Consider the following 26,470-nt stretch of genomic DNA (forward strand, 5'->3'; position numbering starts at 1 on the left):
GCAACATAAACCATCAGAAAGCCTGACATGACATTGATAAACATACAAGAATGAAAAATATGCATAAAACTGCAAGTGATAATGCAACAAGTTCAAGTGCGGTATTTAACAAGCAACAGAATATGATATGGTAAAGCGATGAAAAGAAAAAAAAAACACCACACCACATATTACAACACACATATTTCTTATTGCACAGCAAAGTCAATGAATTACAGAAAAATAAATGTGATGGCTCCGTTTAAGGAATATTAAAAAAAATCCTTAAAACACTTATATGACGTCATAAAAGAGGGAAAGCGTATAATGCTTTAGGAAAAAGAGCTTAGTCTTTGATGCATGCGATATCGGCTGGGAGCTGGCTCCATCTTTTTCAATATTCTCATAGGTATGACGTCGCAAGGATTCATTGCTGATCTTGCAGGTAACATGTGGAATTCTTTACATCATGATGTCCATAATGCTTTCCTAGAGCGCAGAACACTGGAAGACACGAGGGGAAGAGACTACTGTCAGCTGTCATGGAGTAGCCGTCCTGTGTATTTCTCAGAGTACGCTAATGCTCCACAAACGCCATGAATGAGCAGTTATACCGCACTTGTGTCATACTTTGTTTGCTTATGAGGGTTTAACGGCCCAAAGCGATTCAGGCTATGAGAGACGCCGTAGTGAAGGGCTCAGAAAATTTCGACCACCCGGGGTTCTTTAACGTGCACTGAATTCGGACAGTACCCGGGCCTCTTGAATTTCGCCTCCATAGAAATTTGACCGCCGCGGCCGGGATCGAACCCGCGCTTCTGTCATAGTGCCTAGATTGTTAGCCCAGGGGAAGGAGCAAATTGAGTTTTTTTATTTTATTCTGTGTTGAATTTATGTCGCCCCGACAAAAGCGCTGTACAATCGAGGTTAAAAGATTGTAAAATGTATTCCAGGGATTAATCCTTTAGAGATTGTTTGCGTTGTCTCCAGCACCACTCCCTCAGAGAGCTAGTCTAAGTGCTTCGGAAATTAAATACAAAGCAACATGGTATACAGTGAGTCTACTAGAACTTTAGGGACTAACGTTGCATTAACCATCAGTGACTCCGTAAAAGAGCAACATTTATTTCGTAAAAAATGAAGGAAAAAAAAACTTAAGCTGCATAGAGTCTACCAATTCTTCGGGTAATAAATGCGCAGCAGAAGACTGTGTCCGTTAATGAGCAATCATTACTTCCCCGTAGAGTAACTGCAAAAGAACGTCCATAGTAAGTATGCCAGTCTTTTGGAGGCAACTGCAATCCTATAACCATCAGTTACTAAAAGAGGAAACAATTCTCCCTCAGACAAACTTTAACAGAACAGACCTAATTGAGTCAGGTAGTTCTTTGCAGAGCATCTACTTCGCCATAACCACCACTCTCTCAAAAGTAACCATTACTGCCTCACACAGAACTAGTAAAGTACATAAAGTGACGGTCGCGAACAATTTTAACGGCGCAAGGGCAGCTTTGGGCAGAGTGTTTGGAGCAAGGTACTTTCTTTACTCAAGGAGGTCAGAGACCAATTTCTAAGTATTCCACCTAGCAGAAGAACATAGTGAATGGGTTGGACCTCTGGGAGAATAGCTGCGCGCTGACAGCCATCAGTGCCTCAAAGAACCACTGTTGCGCTCTTATAGACCGGCTATAAAGGAACATCGGAAACAGTGGATGTGCTAGTCCTCTAAACCTGCGCCATAGCAACGACCATTCTGATGTATCTGACCTAGTGCGTGCTCATTTAGGCCACGTGGCTGTTGAGGCACACTCAAACACTGTACCTACCTGCCCATCTAACCTGCCTATTGACCTAACCTATCTATGCTACCTAATCAAACCTAACCTAACCTAACCTAACCTAACCTAACCTAACCTAACCTAACCTAACCTAACCTAACCTAACCTAACCTAACCTAACCTAACCTAACCTAACAGCCCCTTAAGGAGCAACCACTACTCGCTCAGAGACCGACTCGAAGGTGACAGAGAAAAAGGTTAGTCGCAAGAAGGCTAAGTGGCAAAGTTAAACGTATTACAACCGCTTTCGGCTAAGTGTACATTTAAGCAATTTCGCCCGCCTTTCGGGCGAATAAATATACGCACCGATGTTCTCGGCTTCGACGATGCGTCTGCTGAGCAGCGAAGCGGCCATGTCAGGGTCGTAGCGGCGAAGCATGGTGGCGTAGAAACCCGCCAACATCCAGTCGCTTCTATGAGTGATGTAGTTGTATTGCATCCACACTTCGTCAGGCTTGTGTATCCTCATCTGCGATATGCGGTGGGATCTTCTTTTATTGTAGCTTTTGATAGTGGAGGAGAAGGGTACGGCACGATTTCCACCAGGACACAAAAAAAAAAGATCAATCTATAGGAGGTCACTGGGAATGTTGCTGACGTTATTATCAAGGTCGCTTTTGAGAAAGTTAAGGTAAGCCAGGAAGTGGACGCTACCAGAGGTCATTTCTGGTATGAGATAGGGGTGAAAGAATAGCAGACATTTTATAATAATAAATCGAAAATCGCCTTCTTCCACTCGTTGCATGAATAAAATGCAACAGTTAAGAAATTATCGAAAACTCTTCTTTTTATTATGATTATCCCTGACCAAACGAGATTTTGTCATACTCTTTACGTGTTCGAGTTAATTCTTAAGTCTATGGTGCGACAGCGTTAAAGGGTTAATGACTATATGGAATTGATCATTTTTTACTTCGCAGTGATAGGTCTTTGGGAGTCCTCATACCACTTCTGGTGCAGTGGTGCAGCAGGTAAGTGATGCACCATTTCCCCCGGACCAAGGGTGTTTCAAATAACGCCACCGGCGCCTTGCGAGACGAGACGAGGATGCTGAATGGGCAGGGTTGAAGTGGATGCATGTTTGTATGCTTGTGAGACCCAGGTTGTTCTTACCGAGCAACCTCTAGAGACCAGTAATGAATTGAATGCCGCCTGCACATCGTGGGCAGTTTGCTCAAAATACGCTGGGTAGGTTAAAGGTGCACTGAAGAGGATTCTGAACATGTCTTTTTGCCGCGGGAACTCGATCCAGACGTTCCTAGCATTCTTAGAAACAGTGACTTATTGCCCTGTGTGGCCGATTTCCCCAATTAAAACGAATTAACGTCCGGCTCCCTCCTTTTTTTTTTGAATTCTGCCTCGTACGGTGGGCGGAGTCGACCAACGCGTGGAGCGCCTTTCACCCAGTCCCGTGGAGGCTTTGCTTTCGTTTTATTTTGTTTTCTAGGTTTCCGTGAATAAATAGTTTCCTTCGCAGATAATATAGCCGCAAAATAAGCCCGAATAAATGAAAATACGCGCAGTCTATTTGCTACTACGGACTACTACGTATTACTCCGCCGATGGCAGAGCGGCAAGCCGCCACGGGACTGGGTGAAAGGCGCTCCACGCGTTGGTCGACTCCGCCCACCGTACGAGGCAGAATTCAAAAAAAAAAAAGGCGGGAGCCGGACGTTAATTCGATTTAATTGGGGAAATCGGCCACACAGGGCAGTAGATCGCAGTTTCTAAGAAAGCTCGGAACGTGTAGATCGAGTTCCCGCGGCAAAAAGACAAGTTCAGATTCCTCTTCAGTGCACCTTTAACACCTGATACGGTGCGCAGGTTGTGTTGACGTCACAAGGTGACGTGGCCTAGGTGGCTAGGTTGGTCGGCACGATCAACCTTGGTCTCAAGCCTCGGCTTCTCTGGGAGTTTCTCGCTGACGCCGTCTACGCCGACGATTACGACAACGGGTTTTCCCCGTCATAGTAGTGGCTGCTCCGTCCGGGGTAAACACTAATGTTAACCCCTACTGTGACGCATGAATAGCATTGATTGTCTATATTTTTTCTCGCAATTTCTGGGGAGTTATCTTTACGCAAATAATCATTCTCTTCTAATTTTCATTCTCTCCTAATTTTCCGTCCATGACGGCTACAAAAATACTGAAAAATCCCCTTACGCTTTCCTTAGTTTCAGTGGCTGTTGACCTTCCTCATATGAATGTCGCAACAAAACCCTGATTTCCCTATCCGTTTCTCCAAAAAAGGGCCGCACTGAAAGAGTGCTTGACGTTTCAGTCTTGCGCGGTCCCATTTCCTTCATTTGACGAAATAATGGCGTCGAAATGCCTATTTCGCTCGCACTGTGGCACCCTAAAATCATGCCAAAGTGACTGCAGTCCTTTTTTTGACGGCTACAAAACACAGAATTAGAAACCGAACGTGACCTTCGGCAGTTTTGTTTGGGTAAACAGGTAGAAGGGGTACATATTGTAACGTACATATTGTAACGGGTAGGAAGCGAATGGTGTTACAATTTTCAATGCAAATCCGCTTATTGAAAACAGTTGCGTAGTTCATCTGAAGACAGGAATCGCCGTACAGCTCACTTCCGATGGCATGTCCGCACCGAAGGCCAACATTTTGACGCAGGCGAGCTAAGGAGAATTTCGAAACTGATTTCAAAGAGCTGCAGTAAAAGTTTGCGTACGTATAAGGTGCTGTTACTCGAATGTACAGGTTCCTTGAACACGCCCAACTCGACGAAGGTTGGGAGACCATATACCAAGGACAGCAACACGATCCGATCCGAGATGTCGAAGTTCGGGTCGGATGGGACGTTTGACGGGTCGAGGTCGAGGCTTTGCAGGAAATCCTTCAGCCATCGCACCTACGCGTGAGAAGGCAAGAAAGACAGGCTAATGAAAGACATCAAAACCGGCATGTATAACCTTTTTTTTCTGATATATTAGCATCTGATGACCCCTGCGTTCTCGGTCCCCTACTACTTTGAATTTCACTCTAATTTACCCCACCCACAACGCTCATTCGAAGAAAAAATCTGCGTTTGGCATTAGCGCACTCGTTAAAGCTAGCTCGTTGACGCGTAATTTTTCTTTAATTGCAACGAAAATTTTCTATTACTCTTATGTGATGCATTCCGACAGTCACTACACTCAGGAGATTGTTGCATAAGGAATCATAATTTCCTCATTTTATCGCTGCAACATTTCCTAACCAGGTCTTGTCTATTGCCCCATGCAGCTCTTCCAGATACCAATGCTGTTTCCTTGTTACGAGATAACATCACCTCAGTTTGCCATCTGTTTCATGATCACGTTCGAATTGGGTTGATTTGGCGAATAACGGAAGCACTAAATCTTTCTGAGTGATTAATCTGCTATACGCTTAATAACAATTATGTTACTAGGTTTGCAGGAAGAAACAGCTTTTTACTTCCAAATGTTAATGCAAATAATTGAAAATGACCTCCCATTTTGCCGCCACTTTATTCGGAGGACTTTGGCTTTTGCATTTAGAACTTGATCTTCGTGAAGTTTTTCAACAATAAGACAAATGTTCTATCCTCTTCCCCCTCCGAAGAGAGGGCCACGCGTACCTCAGAATTTTTCCTGTTGGAGCCTAGACGGACACAGGCCTGGTACAAGCCCGCCGCCTTTTCCGAGGCACTTTGACCGCTGTGTGGGATGACAGTGGTGGAAAGGATTTCTCTGATTCCTCGCCTCGTGTCATTGGTCAGCTGTTAAGTGGACGACAAGAGAAGGAGTATGAACATGCGAATGGGAATTTGTTTCTACGAGAAGAGGTTTTGGACATTTTGTGGAGAGTATTCGTTTCACAGCAACAAGCAAGAGTTGGACGAGATGAAAAGGCAAACATGCACGCACTAAACAAAATTACGAAGGGCACTTAAGACTGCTTCCATGCTTTGAATACGAAAACATAGTCTCATCGTGACGTCTGTTGCGGGATTCAAAAGTCGGCTGTGGTTTAGCTCTGGTTAACCCGAGTTGAATTGCGAAAGCAATTGAGGGCGTTGTCTCTTCCTCGCTTCGTTCTTTCGTTGTTGCCTCTCTTTCGTGCTCTTCATAACGACTAGGATTCACTGAGGCGAAGCGCATATACATATATGCCCCCCGCGAGGCGACACCTCCTCTCCCTCTACCCCAGCGGAGCACATCTGGTGGAGCGAGTGGGGAGGGCAGCGGCGTCGACGGCGGCGCCATCTGTTGGAGGGCCGCTGCGGCGTTGCTAGGCAACGGCGGCTCAAGGTCGTTCGTGGGCTACGGCATACGGCGGAAGTGCGACCACGCGACGAGCCTAGCTGGCTGGCGTAGTGTTGCTTTCGCCGCAATAAAAATTCCTTCATTTCTAATGACACGCCTATTCATTATAGCATACAGTCGCAAGGAAACGCAAACGCTGTAGGTTCACCATTTTTCGCCTAAATTCAATGCGCTTTGCGACCGATTTGTGGCGTGATCGCCTCGCACTTTTGGGAGAAATTATTTACTTCTTTGCTGCAGCCTTATGGTCTACTGCTGACGTCATGCGAGAGCTTGGGGACGTCACTGAGGAATTCCGTGCCATGGACGGCAGCAGACGGCGAATTTTGTGCTAATAAGACATAATGCTTTCGCATTAGAATATTGCATGTTGTCTTGCTAGAGCTGTACATTGGCTATGAGAGGCGCTGCAGTAAAAGGATTTTTTTTTTTGCAACAGTTCGTACCGTAAATATGTTAACTACGGGAACAACGGCCGTACGGCAGCAGCGGTCGCTCAAGTACGGCAATGGTGTTAACGGCAACGCGTTACCACATTGGTCATACCAGCCGTAAGGCCGTGTTGCATTCGTTAAAGCGCACCGACATTGCGATCTGCGTTTTCACGTTCTGCCTATATAAAATAAAGCGAAATTCGACCCCGTTACCTTGGGATCGGCAGCCTAGCGCCAAAATCACTGAAGCACCGCGGAAAGAGAAGAGAAAAAGTAACACAAAGGTGTGACCAGCCCACATGGTGGACGTAAGCACAGAAAATCGAACGATTACACCATGAAGGTAGGAAAAAATCAGTTTGCACTTCGTATTCCTGGTGGTCATTCAGTGAAGACATAAAATGGAACTGTCCAGAACAGCTCACTTTTGTGTGGTTTGTTTAACGCCGCGTACACGAACTGCCCCTCGAGAAAATCGCTCCGTGGGTCCACAGTGTATCCACACAGTATATCCGCAGTATATCCTTTTTATATCTACACCAGTGACGGGAGCTTAAACATTGTCTCTCGGTCCCTCTGACCATTACACACATGACGGCGTCCAAACGATCGCGAGAAAGGCGCGGTCGCACTCGAGAGGTAGGTTTCCTCCGCATGCAGACACGTACAGTCTTTGTCAAAAGTAACCAGGCTGCATGGCTTGCTTTTAGCTCGTACAGTAGAGCCCTAGCTTCCCTGAAGCTGAAATAGTCGTTAAAGGTGAGGACTGCGGGTCTTCTTACCTTCCAACAACTCTTGGTCTTTAGGAAAGTCACAAGGGCTCCACTATACCAGCTATAAGCAAACCATGCAGCCTGGTTACTTTTGACAAAGACTGTACCTCCTTCGCCAATAGTAACCGAGCAATATTTTGATTCTCAAGCATATAACGGGGCCTTTAAGGCACCCCTGATGACCAAAAAGGTTTCAAAACGCGAGGAAAACGGTTCACCTTACTTTACGCAGAATCATGCAGAGCTTAAGGGCTGCCGTTAAGTGCTTCACTACGCGCCTAAGAAACTAACCACCGTTGCCCGGTTACTTTCGTCAAAGACGGTAGGTCAACTTTACGGGAGCTAGTCGTTCTCGAACTGCCTGCCCGGTCGAAAATGCGGTTTCTCTCACTGAGGGCGCTGTTCGCTGACGTCCGCAGCGCCACCCTAAGAAGGCATTGTACCCTATGGCGAGGCCGTCCGACGGTTGCACTATCTGCGGAGTGGCACAGTTACCTACGCACCGCCCTTTCAGCCTCTCCTATAATTAAAAAAAAAGTTGCTGAGCTTAGGCGGATGGAGGTGTGCGTCGTGGGTGTTCACACCTGTCTCGCATGAAGGTCAGTGTAACAATTTTCTCCAACGTGCCACGCTAGGTTTTTCGCAAGAACAAAAGCAAACATTCAGCACATGTTTTCTCTATAAAGGTTGGCCTGAAGGGCGCTTAATTCACCAATTCGTCGAACAGTGCTGTTTTAAATGACAAAAAGCATTGCACAAAGCATTCAGCAATTTTTGTGAGCCATCGTGCTTTTGTAATTGTTTCGATTCTCTTTCTTGAGAGAGTATTACCACAACAGTGATCACCACACTTTCTTTTCGTAAAGCGTAGTCTGTATGGTTATTGTTCGGTTACTGTTGTATGGTTGCAAGGTTATTATTCCTGAGTTATTGCTTTTATTCTTGCTGTGTTAAGTTAGTATAGGTGGAGGCAATGTTTTTAGTTTTGGCAGTCTAGTTGGTGCCATGTATTAGTTATATAGCAGTAGCTTCAAAACTCACCTTTTTTTGGTAAGTTTCGGTAACATCGGTTAAGGAAGGCTTGGATCAGCTGAGATTCTCTCTAAACTCAGTTTTTTCTTATTGCTTCGGGAGCGCATGCCTTTCCAAGAACAGCGAGCCGAGAGACTACTCACCTCTACTATGGCGTCAACATCCCCTTCGAATCTACTGCACACGAATGCGTAGAAGTCGTCGCACGGGTTGTAGCTCCAATTCAGCGAGGCGTTGATCAACTTTGCGGCAACCAAATCGCCGGCCGAAATGGGCGGTTCTGAAGACTCCTGCTCACTTTGTGTAGTGCTAGTTTCTCCGGAAGTCGACTCAAGAGTACTGGTCTTTCTTCTGGTGGTAGTCGTTCGCTTGGTTTGTTTGGTTCGTTTGGTGCTGGGGGTCGTCATCCGGTCAGGTACCACGGGCTGCGGCAAAGCTGTCGGTGTCGTGTAGGCTGAGGAGGTAGAAAAAAGAACAAGCCATAGAGAACTAGCACAAAACACGGCCACATAGTGGTTTGGAGGACATGCGTAAGGATAGGAGGGGCTCGTTTGGTTATAGATCGGATATATGACTACCGAAGTAGTTAAACTTAGCAGATCGTGCGAAAGCACTTCAGGCAAGCACCAAACCGCTTGCAAGATAAAGGTCAAAATTCAAGGTTAAAGGCCAGGCCCAAGGTACGAAGGTTGAGGTTTCACACCGGCCCCGGAATTTTTCAGCTTTGCTAGTGAAGTAGTGCTTTGGCACTGAGAATAAGAGAACGGTTCTAAGTGTGTAACGCTGGCTTCAAAGATAATTGAGAGAGCCCGAGGTGAACGCGGATAGAGCCAGCACTACGGTGATATTCTGCAGCGGGGGTCGGTGGTTCGCGAACCCACCACTTCCCCCTGCAGAGGCCGATGTTAAAGCCGCTGGTCTCTTCGTTGTCTCTCACCCTCTCTTCCTCTTCCCTCTCCGTTCTTTGCTCTAGAAGTGGTGAGGAGGGTTACCACTCTCCATTTTGCCAACTGCCTACTGAGGCAGGTGTGAAGTGGCAGGTGGCACCGCCGACGTAGCAGAGTTGAACGAGTTAGAATAGAGCAATTAACGATAACAAGAAAAATCATCAATGCTACAATTTAATGCGTATCATTACAACCCGCATGTCGGAAAATGGTGTCTGTCGGTGTAGTCCGAGAAGTCTAGAAGCGGAGGCGTAGCAAGCGGAGGAGATAGCGGTGCTGATAAGCATCGGTGGAGTGGAGTCAGCGGACGCCAGTGGCACGGCGGTCAATCAGAGACAAGGAGAGGGTGGAGGAGATAGGCCGGCACGGCGGGCGCAAACCACTCAGGTAATCAGTTCTCTAATCTTCTAAGTGGTATAACGGTTGTGGGGATCCGCTCGTCCCCTGCGGTTTGCTTCCCCGTGATGCGTCTTCCCTAGTTACCTTAACCAATAAGGGAAGGCGCCGGCGTCGCAGCGATACGAGCACCACGGATGCCGTGATTGCTGCGCTCGTGCGAGAGGGAGACAACTCTCTCTTCGGCTGGGTATCTTGACGCGCGCTGACGTTTAGGCGCGGCGCTCCGCTCTCCGCCAGCGGAGCGAGGCCGTGAGAGAGAACGTTCTCCCGCATCTCGTCCCGTCCGGTCGTGGAGTATTTTCCTTGCCCTAGCGTGGGCGATCATTGGCTCGTAACCGTGCTGGTGAGCCAGACGATCTCGATTCCTAAGCGCATTTTGTTGCTAGCTGGTGTTATTTTTGTTGTAATATATACCTGTTTCTGTCAGCTAGAGTGTCGTTCCTTTGTTCCCTCAGAGCAAGGCCCACCGAGGTAGGCATGTGCTCGGTAGCGTACGCGATCACGGGGTGGGGTCTGGGCGGTTTTGAAATGTGTCAGCCGCGGTTAAGTGGGGAGAATGTATTCATCTCCGCTATTGAAAGCCCACACGGTATAACAAAGCAGAATTCAAAAAATAAAATAATTTAGCGAGTAGTCATGGCACACTAAACAACCCCAGCATGTTAGCGAACAGGATGATGTTACGAACCACCGCACCAAGTGGAGCGGCAAGAAATCCTCTGCCTAAATGCTTTTATGTGTTGAGGGAAAACTTTATAATTCGACTTAAGCCACGACCGGATTTCCTGATCTTATTAATTAAACACGTATTAGGGATGACAACTCAGATTTAAATGAATGCGAATTTGACAGCTATCGATCAGGCCAACAAATAGTGCAATGAGGAACTGGAGTATACTGCCTTCTCTATTACATTAATTTCCAGCGTCCGTTGATAATATACTACCCGAAGCGCGCCTCCTCTACACGCTTTTCTACGCTCTGTGTAATAGGCCTATGTTGAAGTCAGCTCTCGGCAGTGTTTCGCATTGGGGCTCACTGCTATAAGAAACCCTACCAACACAGCAAATCTCCTCGTTATGACCCTTACCTCGTACGAAATTACACACCCCAGAGGCCGTCTCTTGATGACAGATAGAGACGAACACATTTCCAAACATCCATATACTACATCTCATACACCCAACATTATACACGGACACTTGCCCCAGGTGCCAGGCACTCTTCCACATTTCATAGGGATATGGACCCAAACCGAACACTCTACAGACGGAAAACACTTTTGAGCGGTAGGAGGCGCTGCTGACCACTGATAACCTGGAGGGCCAACGGGCCCTCACCCAACAGGGCCGCAGTGCAACTCAAGCCAGTGCAACTCTGGAATAAGGACCCCACCCATAAACTATGACAACTCCCCCTTTTCCTTATGACCTATCTATCAGGGCTATACGCTTTATGCGCAGAATGGAGGAGATGTGCGAGCCGCGGGGACAACTGGTCTTCTGCGGGTTCGCCTGGATGCGTTGCCTCCTGTTTTTCTCCACCTTTTCTTTCTAGATGAGTGATTACCGTTTCCCCCGTTGTCGTCTGCATCGTCGTTGTGGTTTGCCTCGTTGCTCCCGGTGGCCTCGACGTCAGTGTCGTCGTTGGTGCGGTCGGAATCTGCGACATCATCCGCCGTAACGGGACATTACGTGTCTGCGAAGCTATAGCACACTAAAACAACGAACGGCTTCGCTGTGTGGGCTGTTTTACTCAACCAAAGCCGTGAAGTTTCGGGCCTTAAGTTGATCGTTGACCTTTCAGTGACCTTCACGAAAGCGGTTCTATCCGGCGTATGATTATCACCGCGGTTTCCTTGCTGGGAACACTGCTACACGAGCACGGCTATGCAGTACAGGCGCCATTGACATCAGCGGTGAGTTATGCGGTAACCGCATGAAGCGATGGACTTCGCGACGCGACGTACTATGGCAGTGGCCGCCGCCTACCACTGCCACTAGCACACTAGCACGAAGTGACCAGAACTGGCGCCATAGCACCACGTTTCAACAGTGTTGGCCGGCTGTGGCCGCATCAATGTTCAGTTACGGAGCTTCATCACATAGGGACACCTGAAATGGTAGCTCGTTTTTAAGTCTTTAAAGAGCACGAAGGAAAATAAAGTAACGTGAAATATCCTCCTTTTGCATGTACGTTAAGTTTTATGATTTCACTTATATCGCCAAGCAGATCGTAAGAGACGAATGTACCCCAACGTCGCCTGCTATTGGCTAGTTTATTGGGGCATTTCAGGGAGACGGGCGGAATTTTGAGCAAACCCGTAACCTGAGCAATGCGACGAGTGGCAGCCACTGCGTAGCCTACAGCTCACCCCACAGAGCCATTGCACGGAGTGTCGTCGAGAATTTTCGCCCCGATATACGCGTTAGCGCTTTACATTATCCGCACTGAGAACTAGGCCCCCGCGATTCCTAGAGTCATCGATGTACTCAGTGAATTACTGAAATTAATAAACGCAAGTGCGGTTATACGGAAACCATTGCAAAGTTCATCGACATATGATCCTGGCCACATTCAGTATTTCAACGAATCCTTTGCCCTTATTTATCATAAAGGGTGTACACTTCCCCATTCCTTTCGAATTTCAATGATTGGGCCTGTGCGGTACAGTGGACACCGCGAGATTGCTTTTGAGAGTTTGTGGGAGGGTAGGGTGGGGTGTTGGCAGGCATCTATAAATTCGCTGGAATTCATACAGCGTTCTTACCGCCGCGTGTCATTTCAATAGTGACGAAGCCGGCAAGACCGACAACTCCCACTGCTATCAGGGAGAAGATGACGGCTGATGCCTTGAGGTTTCTTTCCTTGACCCTGCGTGGGTAATTTGAATTACCTTTACGCGCACTTCCCAAAACATAGCGCGGGATGGTAAGCTCAGAATAATAGAGCAGACACCCTATTTAAACGTTCGAAATGAGCCACTCGTATGTAATTATGAGAACATGGAGCCCATAAGATATGAAAAAAATTATGGAAATCTATATCTTGTGTGTAGGGAGTTATAAGCATTCCACATAATTTCGATACGATTTTCATACAGTGTACATGACGTCATATGGAGTTCGTCAGTTTCCATACGTGCTTCCATATAGTCCATACCGATTCCATATGCTCCATACTGAGTCCATAAAATTTCTTACGGAAACGATGGAATTATGGAACTCGGCACATGAAAACTTTCAGTACAGATGGTGAAAGATGTCAGTGAGAAGAAGGCTGGTGCAGCACTCTGAGTGGTCCAGCGTCAAACTAATTAGCTCAAACACTGATTACTCGAAGGCTTCTAGACTTTATTTCAAACAAAATTGCTACGACACTTCTGGAATATTTTCTTATTGAAGGCACCCACAGGATGCAAGCTGTCTCCATCTTAATTGCGATCATTTGTGATTACCCCGCTTAAAATGCGCGGCCGATAACTTTTGTGGGTAGTCGGAAGGTGCGTTAACACCATCCACAAAATTCATGATTTTATTGATCCATCTAGTGTACTTTTATTGCTTTGAGAAGAATTTAATCGCTTAAGGAAGCTCCAAATTACTCTATTTTTATATCCACACCGTTCTTCATTTCCCTCAATTTTACTTGTGATGTTTCTTCAGACTCAGCTGTCAGTGGGTGTGTTAGGCATGTCGTAGGCTGACAGACAAGTTCAGTTCTATGATGTTGAGAGAGCATACTTTAGTAGAGAATTTCATGAACACTCATTTGTACTTCCAGTCTATGTCCTCTCGCGTGAACGTCCAAAACGGGAAGCAGCATATAGAAACTCCAGACTGTAGCGCCAAGTTCCAAAGCCTCGTTACAAACGCCCAACTTCATTGAAACTCACCCCAACGACACCTAATGAGATAGTCTAAATACTCCTCCACGTCACTATACAAAGTTTAAAGTCAAATAAAAAACCTCATGGTCAAAATTTTTTGTTCGCTCGCGGCCTAAAGGTGTCTCAAGTTTCTTTAATGGCGTTTAACACCCAAAGCTATTCAGACCATGAAAGAAGCAGTAGTGGAGGTCTGCGGATAATTGACCATCTGTGGTGGTTTAACGTCCTCTGACATCACACAGTACACGGGCCAATGTATAAAAGTGGCGACAGAAGCGAAATCACTAAATATAGATCCATTTACGTTCAGCCTATATTAACTAAAATTTTTGAGCCACCAACTCCTGGGAACAAACCTTCTGTACGAAATGGAACATTATAGCTGACTCGCAATACAGTTTTTCGAAAAAAGATAATTAGAAGAAGCACTGATAATAAAGAAAAATATTGATAATCCTGAAACAAGAAAATACACGTTTGGTTTGCTTTTGAATTTCAGCAAACCATTTCCTACTAAGTTAGACTGTTACAACGTTCACGGGATTTCCTTCGCACTATTTTCTAGTTATTTAAGTAACTGCTTTAAGCATGTCCGCATTAACTCTAACAATTCAGAAAAGCGAGCCATCGCATAGGCACACACTGTGGTATCTATCTAGCTTATCTAGTATAACCGATTTAACTGGCTTAGTAATGTACGGCGATGACACAATTTTTTCAGTGACTAAAGTCTGTGCACGCGACAAGCAAAGACGAATTTATATCTATCTCCACTCCTGGTTGCAGGCGACAGATTATCTTTATATCTTCCCAAAACACATTAGTACATCATTTTCAATCTTGTTAACACCACTGAGCGCTATATTCTTGTCAATAATTTTCTTAAAACTAAGACTGAAGAAAATCGCAAGCCATATATTTCTCGGGGTTTGAGTGAGTGAGGCACTATGATTAAACACACATATTTCGAAACTTATTTGTTGTTTGAGCAGATTGCTTAGCCGGCCTAACAGATATTGACTCGTATTATTCTTGCCTGGCAAAAGATAGCAATATATTGTGCACTTTTATTATTTTAGAATCTGGTCCTCCATGCTGATCTGGGGAACTACGACTAGAGCAATTAGCGAAAGCTGATGAATATAAAAGAGAAAGCACTCAGAGCATTTGCAGGGTGTAATGGCCTAGCACAGAACTCACCAACAATGCTTCTGCTCATTAAATATAGTGTCCTCAAGGCAGATAAGTTATATTTCTTTGGATTATTTTGATCATACACAAACAAACGTTATACCTTCATTCTTGACAGTTCCTGCGCAACAAACACACTTCAAAAAGCAAAGAAAATTAGTTTATTAAATCTCGTCTAATTACGCGTCATTAGATACCAGGTGAATACAGTTCTTAAAAATTTATGTTTATATCATCACTTAATTTCTTCCGCAAAGCGATTCAATGATATGTAGTCATATTCAATCTTCCTAAACTGCTACGAGCGATTTGCTTACAGCTTGTGTGCGGGATCTATAAATTTTGCTGCTAATTGTTTGAAGTCTGTGTATTGCATTACAATGTGACAGTGTTGTGCAGAAACTATGCAGAAAAGACATTGTTATATGACTGTTTTGCTGCTTTGGTTCATAATTATTGTAATCTATATATACGTCCTTTTTTCTAGTTTACATTTTGACTGAATCAATATTAAAAACTCGATTGTTTGCAACTGTCTTGCGGACTGTACATGGAAGCTGAGGCCTCAGTAGTTTCTTGCTATAGAAAAAAAAAACAACCAAATTGAACTGAAATTGGAACATGTGCACTAAAAAGTATTCATTTTGTATATCATTCGCTATAAGGATATTTTGCTTCTGTTATCTATCTTGTCAAATGTTTTCACATAACAGACGCACTATTCGTTCGATACGACGCGCAGGTTTCTTGCGTACTTCTCGCGTTTGCCGTGGCTCTTGCTTCCGATGGCAACTGCCACGGGACCACATGTGACACAACCTCACGAAGCTCCATTGTTCATCAGCAAAGCAACCTCCCGAACCCTGCTATTCAGTCTCAACCATAGCAAGAAGTGAACGGCTGTGTCGACGCCTCCTCTAGTCGTGGCGTTCGGCGGCGAAAATCGCAGCATGTGTAACGGGCCCACACTCTAAATGATTCATCCTTTCGGTAGTAACAACCACCGTTGGTCCCCACAGGCGACTTCTGGTAAGCGATTGGACTAACCGCGAGACGAGGGAGTCCCGTGTAGATCTCAAGGAGAAGATGTTTAGCCCATAGTGCCTCCTCGGACAGTTCTCTGCCCATTACTGCGCCATGTGAAGGCCACAGCAAGCATCTCGATGGTTGGTTTAGGTTGGTTTAGGTTTAGGTTTATGGGGTTTAACGTCCCAAAGCGACTAAGGCTATGAGAGACGCCGTAGTGGAGGGCTCCGGAAATTTCGACCACCTGGGGTTCTTTAGCGTGCATCTCGAGGCAGCACATTGAATGACCGCTGCCTGCGGTTGTGGTCTTGCACGCGGCTTCAAGTAAGGTGTCTTTCGTGAAGGTTGAGGTATCGAGAAATGAGCGAAGACTTACTCGTCTGGGGGAGCTGAAAGGCGAGAATCAAAGGGAAGAACAGGGTGAGGCTGTTGCTTATGCAACTAATAAAAGACTATCACGGGGTAGGATCCGTATGCAATCAACTTGAAACATGGTTAGACATAATAATAGTAATCAGTATACAGCCTGGACGGGGCATTCATGCTAGTCTGGAACACTGATCATCATCATGCACCTGTTTAATTTAGATAGAAGGTTGTTTCACACATTTAAGCGATTTTATGGCGTGAGGGACGCTTAAGGGTGGAGGTCTCAATATATATTCATGCACGGACGCATGATCGCACAGACCACGGCTTTTTCGCCGAAAGAGGTGAGTACTGTTAACGCACTAAAGAAGGAGATGCACTCTGAAGCGGCGGAGAAAGCTGTTAAAAACAGAAAACCAGCACGAAGGGAGGCTGTAGTAGGACACAGTTGAAGAATGAAGTGGCAGATGCCCCTGAAAGGAGACCCTCCAACCAACGGCGTCAACCGATTTTCATGGCGCCGTGGTTAGTGCGATTAGACGTTGTTATTCGCCATTCATCACGGATTCACTTAGGATCGCGGGACCGTTCAACCTCACGTCATGGACTTGTTTGATTTCATGGCCCACACACGACTCAGATCATGATAGAATGTAAGTCCCAACTCACACACAACTAAGATCATGATCTGTGCCCCTTGGCTTCTGTGGCTGTTGGCTTCTCTCATATTTATAACGAGCCCCTCATTCCCCTTTTCTCGTCTGCTTAATTGCTTAACGAGGGCCTCGGTTCTGGCAGCCTTGATGCCTTAGGAAGCATAAGAGGGTTCTCACACAGCTTCCACCCTCGCCGTTCGATGACGTTCTACGTCACTTCAGTGGTAACTCAGGACGTGCTACGTCCGCCGCTTAAGAGCGTGGGTGGCGCTGGTGAACACTCCCAAGGTTAGGTTATTTGTAAACATAAATACCCCCGAAAGCAGAAGGTTTGACAGCCGTCGCCGTAGCTCAGCGGTAGAGCACCGGAATTCGGAGGTCGTGGGTTCGGATCCCACCGGCGGCATGTGGTTGTTTTTTCTTCTGCTTTTCTAATCAATTAGCTTTAATCGATGACATATTCAGTAATATTCAAAACCGAACAACAGCACAAAATAAATAAATTAGAAAAAAAATCCCCTGTGCCCCTTGGCTTCTGTGGCTGTTGGCTTCTCTCATCATGATCTGAATGTAAGTCCCAACTCACACAACTCAGATCATGATCTGAATGTGAGCTCACGACTTAGATCATGATCTGAATGGGATTCCAGTCTCACTAACGACTGAGATCATGTTCTCAATGTGAGTCCGGACTCACTCACGACTCAGATCATGATCCGAGATGAGACTGAGTGAGCCCGAGGGAGTCGAGTCATGAGTTGAGTTGGCCGACCTATGCATGTCAGACTAAGCATATTAGAGAACCACTTTTCGTTTTTTTAGAACGTGCGCAAACGCGCTAAGTAGACGAATAAATTTCGGCTAAATTTGCGTTTTTACCGTCCTCTAGCAGCAATTAATAACTTGTACCACAAAACCCAAATATTTCTTGTTCAACTGCATTGAGCTATTTTCGCGCCACTCCTATAGCCCATCAATATCTCTCCAAGTGCAATGATTCCTCAGTGGCTTCAGGTGGCTGGGCGGTCGTCTCATGACCATAATCGACGCTGTCACCTGTATAGTGCATCAAATTCAAGAATCAAGAGGCTATTTCCACTTAAAGGAATGCCCTTGCCCATTGGCAGCGACCTATTGCCATGATATTGCTGTCAACACTGGCATGGACATTCTAGGGTGGCATAACAGGTGGCTAAGATGTGCAAAACTATTTACCGCGACGTCACGAGAATAAGCCTGCTTTTGAGGGAAATTCTCCGCTTCGTTTTTGCGTGTTACACGACTGTCCCTGTCTTCGACCTCACGTTAACTTTTCGGCTAGATTTGTGAGAGGTGAAAAAGCTGTCGAAGGACCATAAGTTAATACCAAAAGGGCCTTTTAACAACCGGGTGTATTCCACGTATAAAAACACCAGCCAAGGCAAATGCCAACATGAAGCCAGAGTCTACATCTCGAGGGTACTTTTCAGATCTTTGATAAGAGCATTAGACGACAAGCGATACTGAGTGTGTACGCAGAGCTTTAATACCTCTTGACAGGAATAGATGTCCTCATGCAATTGCCTTTCATACTTACACGCAGTTATGGGCTTTACCGGAACGTATTTTTGGTGGTGGCTGGGGATGAGTGGCACATCGGATGTAATCTGCAGCGCATCCACTGGAACAGGAAACAAACAGTGCAAGCAGGGAAAAAACTAAATATGCATAATGAAAGAACGAAAACATTAATGAATGACGTAAAATTGTTTACACTGACTAAGGTGTGCACCTTCAAAACTTGATTTCATCATGACAGAGCCCAGAAAAGAGTGAAAAAAAAGCCACTAGGTTTTTCGTACAAAAGCAGCACCGAAGAGGTAATCGCCGGTTGTGAGGCCGCTCTAAAAAAATCTTTCGTAGCTATATGCTCCACTGCTGGAAATAGTACACGCCAAGTGACCCACATAATAAGGCTGACAACACCTGAGTCCAAGAGACGAAACCACACCAGAATCATAAATCTAAACGCACTACCATGTACGCGATGTAATCAGCACTATCACATTTATTAAATAGGTGGAAAAAGAGAGCTTAGTGTATTTGCATTCTACACTTATGGGACATTTACCTCGGAAATCGTCAGGTGTTCAAATGACAGATTTACAAGAGAACTCGTGAAACTCGCAAAAGCATATTTCGGGGCACCAAGACTTTCCTCAGAAAAACTTCAGAGAAAGCCTACATTTTTGACAGTGTCGTGCGCAACCGCAGGTGCTGCTTTTGCGTGCTACAGTACAAATAAACTAGGCAGCGGTTCAACGCTGCCGAATAGAGTTTCACGTAACGAAAGCAACATAAGCATGGTTAAACATGGTTTATCTTTGGTAAATCTTTTATTGTCTCTTAATTCTACCCTTCACAGCCGCTTATTCTTCACTGATTGTTTTCATGGAGGCAAAGACTGATCTATGTTCAGTTGCGCACTGCTCTGGTTATATATACCCCATACCTTACATCACAATTATGATTTGAATCACGTGACACAACGTGATAACCACATGGCTTTCTTACTTCTCTGCCGACAACTTGCAAAGTTAAAATTCAGTGTCAAAGTTCAAATCAAAGTTCAAGGTCAAATACCAAGGTCAAATACCAAGGTCAAACACCAAGGTCAAAGTTGAACATCAAAGTTGAACATCAAAGTTGAAGGTCGAAGGTGGTCCATTAAGTGGGTCGCATATGGTTAGGTATATGTGCATAGCAACACTAGCCATGGCTTATCTCAAGGTCGTTTCAAGGTTAATCGGAGGCTCACGGAGAAATTCGTCCCAGCTATAGTAGTGTAGCGTTCGTTACAAAAAATACAACAAATAATCTCCTTTCATGCGTATAGCTTGAGGGCGCTAACGTAAGGAGCGTAAGAAACTAGGAAGCTGTATGGGAAGTATGTCAGCATTCGCAATTCACTCGCAGGTGCTGTACTTACCTGAGGGGGTGACAGAATAAGGGCGCGGCGTTGAGGGAACGGCCATGAAATGACCAGCGCCCGGAGGTCGGAGGGGGAACGCTGCGTGCTCTGGGACAGGGGCTGGATAAGGCTGGGGAAGTGATGACAGCGAGTGGTAGCGATTCCCTGCGATAAAAAAGATGGCTCAGCTGGCTTGTACGCCGCGTTTATCGCGCAGCTCAACGTTCGCCCAATGCCCCCCTTATAGCGAGGCACATGGCACAGTCTTCACTCCGCACCTTGAATGATTCCTGCGGCCGCAAATGCTGGTGCACGTCGCCTGAATCTTAGGACTCAGGCAGAAACAAGACTCGCTCGGCAACGAACTTCTTCTTCTTCTTCTCTGCATGAAAATGACACATACCCACGTGGGGGGATTGGCCAAGGTACGTTGGTGAATGCCAAGGAGGTATAAGTGTGGGAAAAAAAAACTAAGTAGAATAGTACAATGATTGAAATTAGGAAATATGTGTGAATTGTTAAAATTCTTCAATAAACAAACAAATTAGATATACCAGGAATAAAATAAAATTTTCTTTTTGGACGGCAACGAACAAGGCTATCTCTTCTTCTTCATCACTCGAAAAGAGGTCTACTTCCTATTCATAGAATCCTCTTCCTTTTCGTTATACAGGGTGTTTCACGTAACTTGAAGCAAGGATTAAAAAAAAGCGGCAAACCGCAGCCCGCTGAAACCAATGCTATATGGTTCGCCATCATGTGGCGCTCCTCTGAATATTTTTTATTGCGCTTAAATAGTTAATTAACTAAGATGAATTATGCAAATTTTCAAATATTTATTTTAGTGCCAAGACAGTTACATTAGGTTGTAGAGCAGGTTTAGAAACAACCGATCCAGTTTATTGTAGCATCGTATCTCCTACGGGGTCCTTTTTCCCGGCATCTAAAGAAAGCCCGCAAAATATGAAAAACTACCTAGTGACTGCGCTCGTGCGCTATCATGTTGCAGCGCTCTCAACGGCGCTTCGAGCAAACGGAGCGTGCCCGCTGACCGTGGCGAAGTGAACGGCCACCCCGCCGCTGCGGAAAGTGCTAACGCGCTGTCAAGGTGATGCTAAGAGCGCCGGCCGTTCACTTCGCCACGGTCCGCGGGCACGCTCCGTTTGCTCGAAGTGCCGTTGAGAGCGCTGCGAGCGCAGTCACGTGGCAGTTTTTCATATTTCGCGGGCTTTCTTTACATGCCGGAAAAAAGGACCCCGTAGGAGATACGATGCTACAATCATAGAGTTTCTTACTATTACCTAGAGGGAAAGCTGGCGGCCCGTCTATGGGAGTTTGCATGGCGACCCCTCGAGACCACTTCAGCCACCATGGGCGCTCAAAGCATCATGGGGCGGTGAGCTACTTGTTGCGGAACTTCAACTTTTGGCCAAAAAATAATAGAAAAATAAAGCTGTTCGATAACTACGAATGTCCTAATATTCAATATCTTGTCTAATGATTGCAACAAACGAGCAGGAAAGCATTTAAGTGAAAAGTTTGCCCAAAATAAGAGATGACTAGCTTTCCTATTGGCCAAGTGATGAACACTACAAAAACAAATATTTCGTAATTAACAAGCGCACTTTTAAAAGTAAATATGTTTTCAAAAAAAATTTTGTTGCTTAGGTACTTTAAGAGGTTTTTTTAATGGCATTTCGGAAGAGTAGAACCTTTTATTGGCGTCGTGAGTCATCGCGTTTTCACTACTATGACTTTTGCACACTGTGTTCGCGCGAAAGTCGTCTGCGCACACGCGAACAGCGTTTTTGGAATTGAATATCTTAGTAGCCCCACTCTGTGTTTCCAAAAAAACTACGACTGTCTCGCAACAAGTAGCTCACCGCCCCATGATGCTTTGAGCGTCCATGGTGGCTGAAGCGCAGCGCCGCCAGCTTTCCCTCTAGGTAATAGTAAGAAACTCTATGGCTACAATAAACTGGATCGGTTGTTTATAAACCTGCTCTACAATCTGCTATACATTATGTCAACTCTGAAAACGGCATAATTATTCGACAAATAAGAGGCACTTGCACACGATGAGTTTAGCCACGTTTCCGTTACGCATATAATATCGTACTCACATTGATATGCATTCGCGAAGGGGGCTTCCCTTTTCGTTCGGAGCCCTCTCGTGTTTTGATAATAAAGCTTTGTTTCCGGTGCCATTTTCGGGCGTGGCTAAATCACCACTTGGATCATCAAAGCGCCGTGAGGGCCACAGTTTTCCATACAAAGGGCGAAAAACACAAGCTGAGCAAATACTCATCCAGAGACACATAGAAGGAGCAATACGTATCGTACCTCGTTTTCAGTTTTGTACACGTGACAACCTTGTTACCTACTACATCTGCCAAAAGTTCCTGTATGGCTGACACTGTTGTAGTCCATCCAGGCGAGAAACAAATATAATTTTCTATGCCGCTAATTTGGACGCTGTTCAAGCATGGACTGCTTAGCTGCGCCAAATGTCGCTCGAGGCCGAGATGGCTGGCTCACCACTTTTGGCTGGCGTGGCAGATTAATACTTTGGTGCTGAGCAGGAGGCTTTGATGAGGATGCAGAATTTGTCGCAGCGAGCGTTGTCGCCACAGCAGACGCGTAGTTGCGAGACTCCGAAGACTCGGAGGGCGAGCACTCATTGTGGTTGGCGGTACGAACCAGAACAGATGCACTTAGGTTATTCACAGCCTCACGCAGGAGCACATTCTCGGCTCGAAGTTGTCCCACCTCATCGGCCGACGCATCCATTCGACGGGCCATTTTTTGTATCACCTAAAGAACACTCGATGAAGCACTGACGGAAGCTGCGTCTTGAAGATCCAGAGAAGAGCGAAGTTCCTCGGGGGGCGTTTCCGTGCCGCCGGCTGTGCAGATAAGCCCTGTCGACGAAGGATCGCGCCGATTTACGCAGTGAACACGTTTGTACTATCGAGAGCAAAAATAAGACCCCCCTGCCAGCGCGTTCCGATTCGCACCAAACTAGGGGCTTTATGGATGGATGGATAGGAGCGCCCCTTTTGAAACGGGGCGTTGCCAATTGCCGCCATGCTCAGCTTTTCTTTCTTTATTTTTGTTCAAATGTGTTGTCAATTCTCATTAAGATTCGCCATCTTCTTTACCTACAGTTTCCTACACTTTCAACCTTATGTCACATCTCTGCTTTTCAGCCACCAATCTTCCAATCCCTTTTTGCTAACTTCCACTGCAAATTTATTTACGTGACCATTGTTATCTTTAAACCCTAGGGCGCATGCCAAACTGCATGCGAGCGCCACCTGACGAAGCACTCCTGGTGCCGAGACCAGCGCAGTGGCGCGCGCCCATCTCGAGGAGCACTACTACGCATTGCGCGCCACTGCGCTGGTCTCGGCCCCAGGAGTGCTTCGTAAGGCGGCGCTCGAATGCTCTTTAGTTTGGCGCTGATTGGCACGTGCTGGCAGGGGTCTCTTTTAAGGCGAAAGCCTTCAATGGCTCATACTGTCGTCCGTTAGCAGAGGGTGTCACTCATGTTTAACTTGGGAACTAAAAACGATAGAAGAAAACCAATGGTTCCTTCAAATAGAGGAGGGAAAAATGAACCTAGAAGCCAAGTTTGATGACTGTAGATGAATCAGTTAATAAGAGGCCAAAGTGTCGAAATTGCGCCGAAATAACGCGGATGTCGATATAGCCACGGGAACGGTGTGACGTCACATCCACCGGAAGTCGTCACGGCATAGTGAAAATTGTCACAGAATCCTCGGAAAAACACCGAATTTGTGTAATTAAGCGTAATTAACACTAACAATCCCCGAAAGATGTATGATATGGGTATCGATATAGCACGGGAACGGTGTGACGTTACATCCACCGGAAGTCGTCACGGCATAGTGTCCTCGGCTTTCGCCTCTCAACACTTTAGTTGCCAAAGTGTCCTCGCAATTTCGTTATGCTCTCGATTGTACTTGCTCCAGGTCCCGGATTCCATGAGGATATATCGGATTCCTCGGTCTGTATGTTGATACATTTGCAGTGAAAACGTTGCTTGTAGGACACGCACGACGAAAATTGCTGCCTACCACGAATGGGCTGGGAGCAGCTCGCACAGGCGTCTGTTTCGGGCGCCATCTTGGAAGAAGATCCTGAAGAAAATCCTGGGAGAAGATCCTGCAGGCACCTAGGTGTTGACTTTAACCGCTATCAATTCTAGCCGCGTTTCAATACGTGCGAAATTATCTCAGAAAACAGACGAGTGAAATTATCGATGCAAGGAACATACGACACGCGGATGACATGACCGTCAGTACACCATGGTCGGGACTAGAAAGAAAGAAGCTTTTTTTTTTTTATGGATGCACAATAAAAGTGCCTGACTTAACACAGTGGGCCATTCTTGTTTAGTTCACGTATGCATTGATCATAGGGTTACATCTGAACTTTCCCGGTTCCGGTTTCCTATTGCCTGGTCTCTCGTGCCCGTTCATTTATCTCCGTCCTTACGCACATGTCCACCTCCGCAAAACTAAGTCTACACCTGCTCGTCGCCTATGCTTGTCGTATGCACACGCGCACCTGTGCGGACAGCGGTGTCGTAAAATGGGACAACGTCACTTATGCAGCCAGTGCTTTTGTGCACGGGCTTCTGCAGGAAAGTACACCTCGCCAATTTAACTCCGAGTTTACCTGCACAGTATAACAGCAAACGCGTGTTTACAAGCGCAGATGACAGCCTGAAAGAATGGAAGTTTATGGGAGCTGATTTAATAAAACCGTAATGATAAGGTATCCTAGTGCATAAACGAATAACCGCTCTTCACATCATACAGGGTAATTCTGTCGTAGCTTGGATTAGCTGGTAACAGTTCTGTGGTCTCCTCTTTTCGGTAACAAAACTTTTGCAGTGGATTTTTCAGTAAGCGTTTCGCTTTCGATAAACGCTTGTATCTGCATTCCCGTAGGTACAAGCGTTTAATTGTTCCCTGTACCCCTCGTCAGCAATTGTGAGCAAACTGGTCCGAACTGCTGTTTTACTGGGGCCCGGTATGTCTGCGCTCTAAACACGAAAGGAGTAAAAAGGAAGTATGCTGTTTCTTGGCACACTCCCTTTAAAGGCAAATGCAGCATTTTTTTTAGAATTACGCGATATTCAAGGATTCAAATCTATATAGGCTGCAGGTAAAGCATGCCAAGTGTTTCTGCACTAACATTTAAAATAGTGACGTAAACGACGATTGAATTTTGCGCTTCTCCTCACTGCACCTGAGGAGTGCAGAGCAATCCAGCGTGACGTCACGGAAGGTATGATTTCAAATTGCCGCTGTCGTCAGCCACACCCTGCCCTGACTCATTAGACGTTGCCGAACAACTCTTGGCGGGGTTTACCTTCAGTGACGTTGGTTTTTTTCCTTAAAAGCAGGCGTTTGTGCGTTGGAAATGTAGCGATACCTTGGATGACGTCATCATGTGCCCCCCACTTGGCGTTGTGCGCTGCGGAGAAGCTTGAAGGTGTCCGGATTTCAATCGGCGATTGCTTCACTATTTCAAGTGCTAGCACAAAAAGACTTCGCATGCTTTACCTGCAAGTTTCACACATTCGACCCTCTTAAGCTCGTTGATTTATAAAACCTATGCAGTTTCCCTTTAAGGGACAGGGAGTATTGGCCAAGCTCTGGGGTAGATTTCTATCACTGAAAATACGCAATACTGCCGGTAGGCAACGGAAACAAATCCCCACTTCAAAACATGCGAAGTTTTAGCAGTTACGATAAATTAAACTGAGGTTTCAATTTCCTTTATTTGTTAACCTCAGTACCTTCGATGCTGCGTTTAAAACCGTCCTTCCATTGCTAACTGCACCAAGTTACTATTATTTGCAATGGGATTATATTCCCATTATCCAAAAGTAAGCCCTCTATAAATACCGGGTGTTTCAGCGAACACTTTCAAAAATTCTCAGAAGTAGAATTGCCTTGGTAAAGATATGGCTTTTGCAGCATAGTATTACCAACGTTGGCGGACACCAGAAAACCGATGAATCGTATTAGGTAGTAAACTGGCTCACTAATTTTTAATAATTAACTTTTTAACTATTACAGTTAGGCGCCTAGTTGCAATTAGATATTTGTAGCCGGTCGTTAGTAATAGCCATATAAGTTTTTAGAATTTCGAAAACGCAATTGCCCTCACCGCTGTGGCTCGACAAAGTTTGGCTACATCGGGCGAAAAATACATGTGCTATCGAAAGCATGCAGGCAAAGCATCCCCTCCAGTGCACGTAACTAGTCGAAAAAGCCAGATTTTGTCGAGCCACAGCGCCGAGGATAATCGCATTTTCGAAATTCTAAAAACTGATATGGCTATTACTAACGACCGGCTACACATATCTAATTGCAACTAGGCGCCTAACTGTAATAGTTAAAAAATAATTATTAAAAATTAGTGAGAGAGAGAGACTCTTTAATGAAATGCAGAGAATTTAGCCGGCGTTTAAAAATCGCTGGCATGCTACTCTGCGTAGAAAGGGGAATTTGGGAGAAAAAGACAGAAGGAGAGAAGCGTGGAAGAGGTAAAAAAAAAACCCGAAGATAAAATGCGGCCATGAAATGGGTACTAAGGATGCAATGGCGAGTATTGATGTAACATATGGAATGATGGAGCGCATAGTCCGACAAATGG

General features: G+C 45.7%; 1 protein-coding gene and 1 long non-coding RNA gene across 2 annotated transcripts in view; both read right to left on the reverse strand.

Moving 5' to 3' along the window:
• The window catches only part of LOC149331532 (neprilysin-1-like), a 32,712-nt gene extending 20,632 nt beyond the window's left edge, over positions 1-12,080 (reverse strand). The window contains exons 1-6 of the mRNA XM_089557360.1: positions 12,068-12,080; positions 11,263-11,355; positions 8,491-8,801; positions 5,421-5,561; positions 4,512-4,691; positions 2,124-2,286 (exon numbers count right to left, since the gene is read on the reverse strand). Coding sequence (XP_089413486.1) covers positions 2,124-2,286; positions 4,512-4,691; positions 5,421-5,561; positions 8,491-8,801; positions 11,263-11,355; positions 12,068-12,080 — 901 coding nt within the window. The remainder of the gene's footprint in view (positions 1-2,123; positions 2,287-4,511; positions 4,692-5,420; positions 5,562-8,490; positions 8,802-11,262; positions 11,356-12,067) is intronic.
• A 422-nt stretch (positions 12,081-12,502) lies between these two features.
• Positions 12,503-20,133, reverse strand: LOC149331533 (uncharacterized). Its single transcript, XR_016284850.1, has 4 exons — positions 20,053-20,133; positions 19,793-19,939; positions 18,401-18,484; positions 12,503-12,567 (listed from the first exon to the last, which is right to left on the reverse strand). It is a non-coding gene; the product is annotated as an uncharacterized LOC149331533 (long non-coding RNA).
• Between the last annotated feature and the right edge of the window lie 6,337 nt (positions 20,134-26,470).

This window comes from Amblyomma mixtum, chromosome 8, assembly GCF_055824585.1.
Source record: "Amblyomma mixtum isolate Tamu chromosome 8, ASM5582458v1, whole genome shotgun sequence".
Classification (NCBI taxonomy): Eukaryota; Metazoa; Arthropoda; class Arachnida; order Ixodida; family Ixodidae; genus Amblyomma; species Amblyomma mixtum.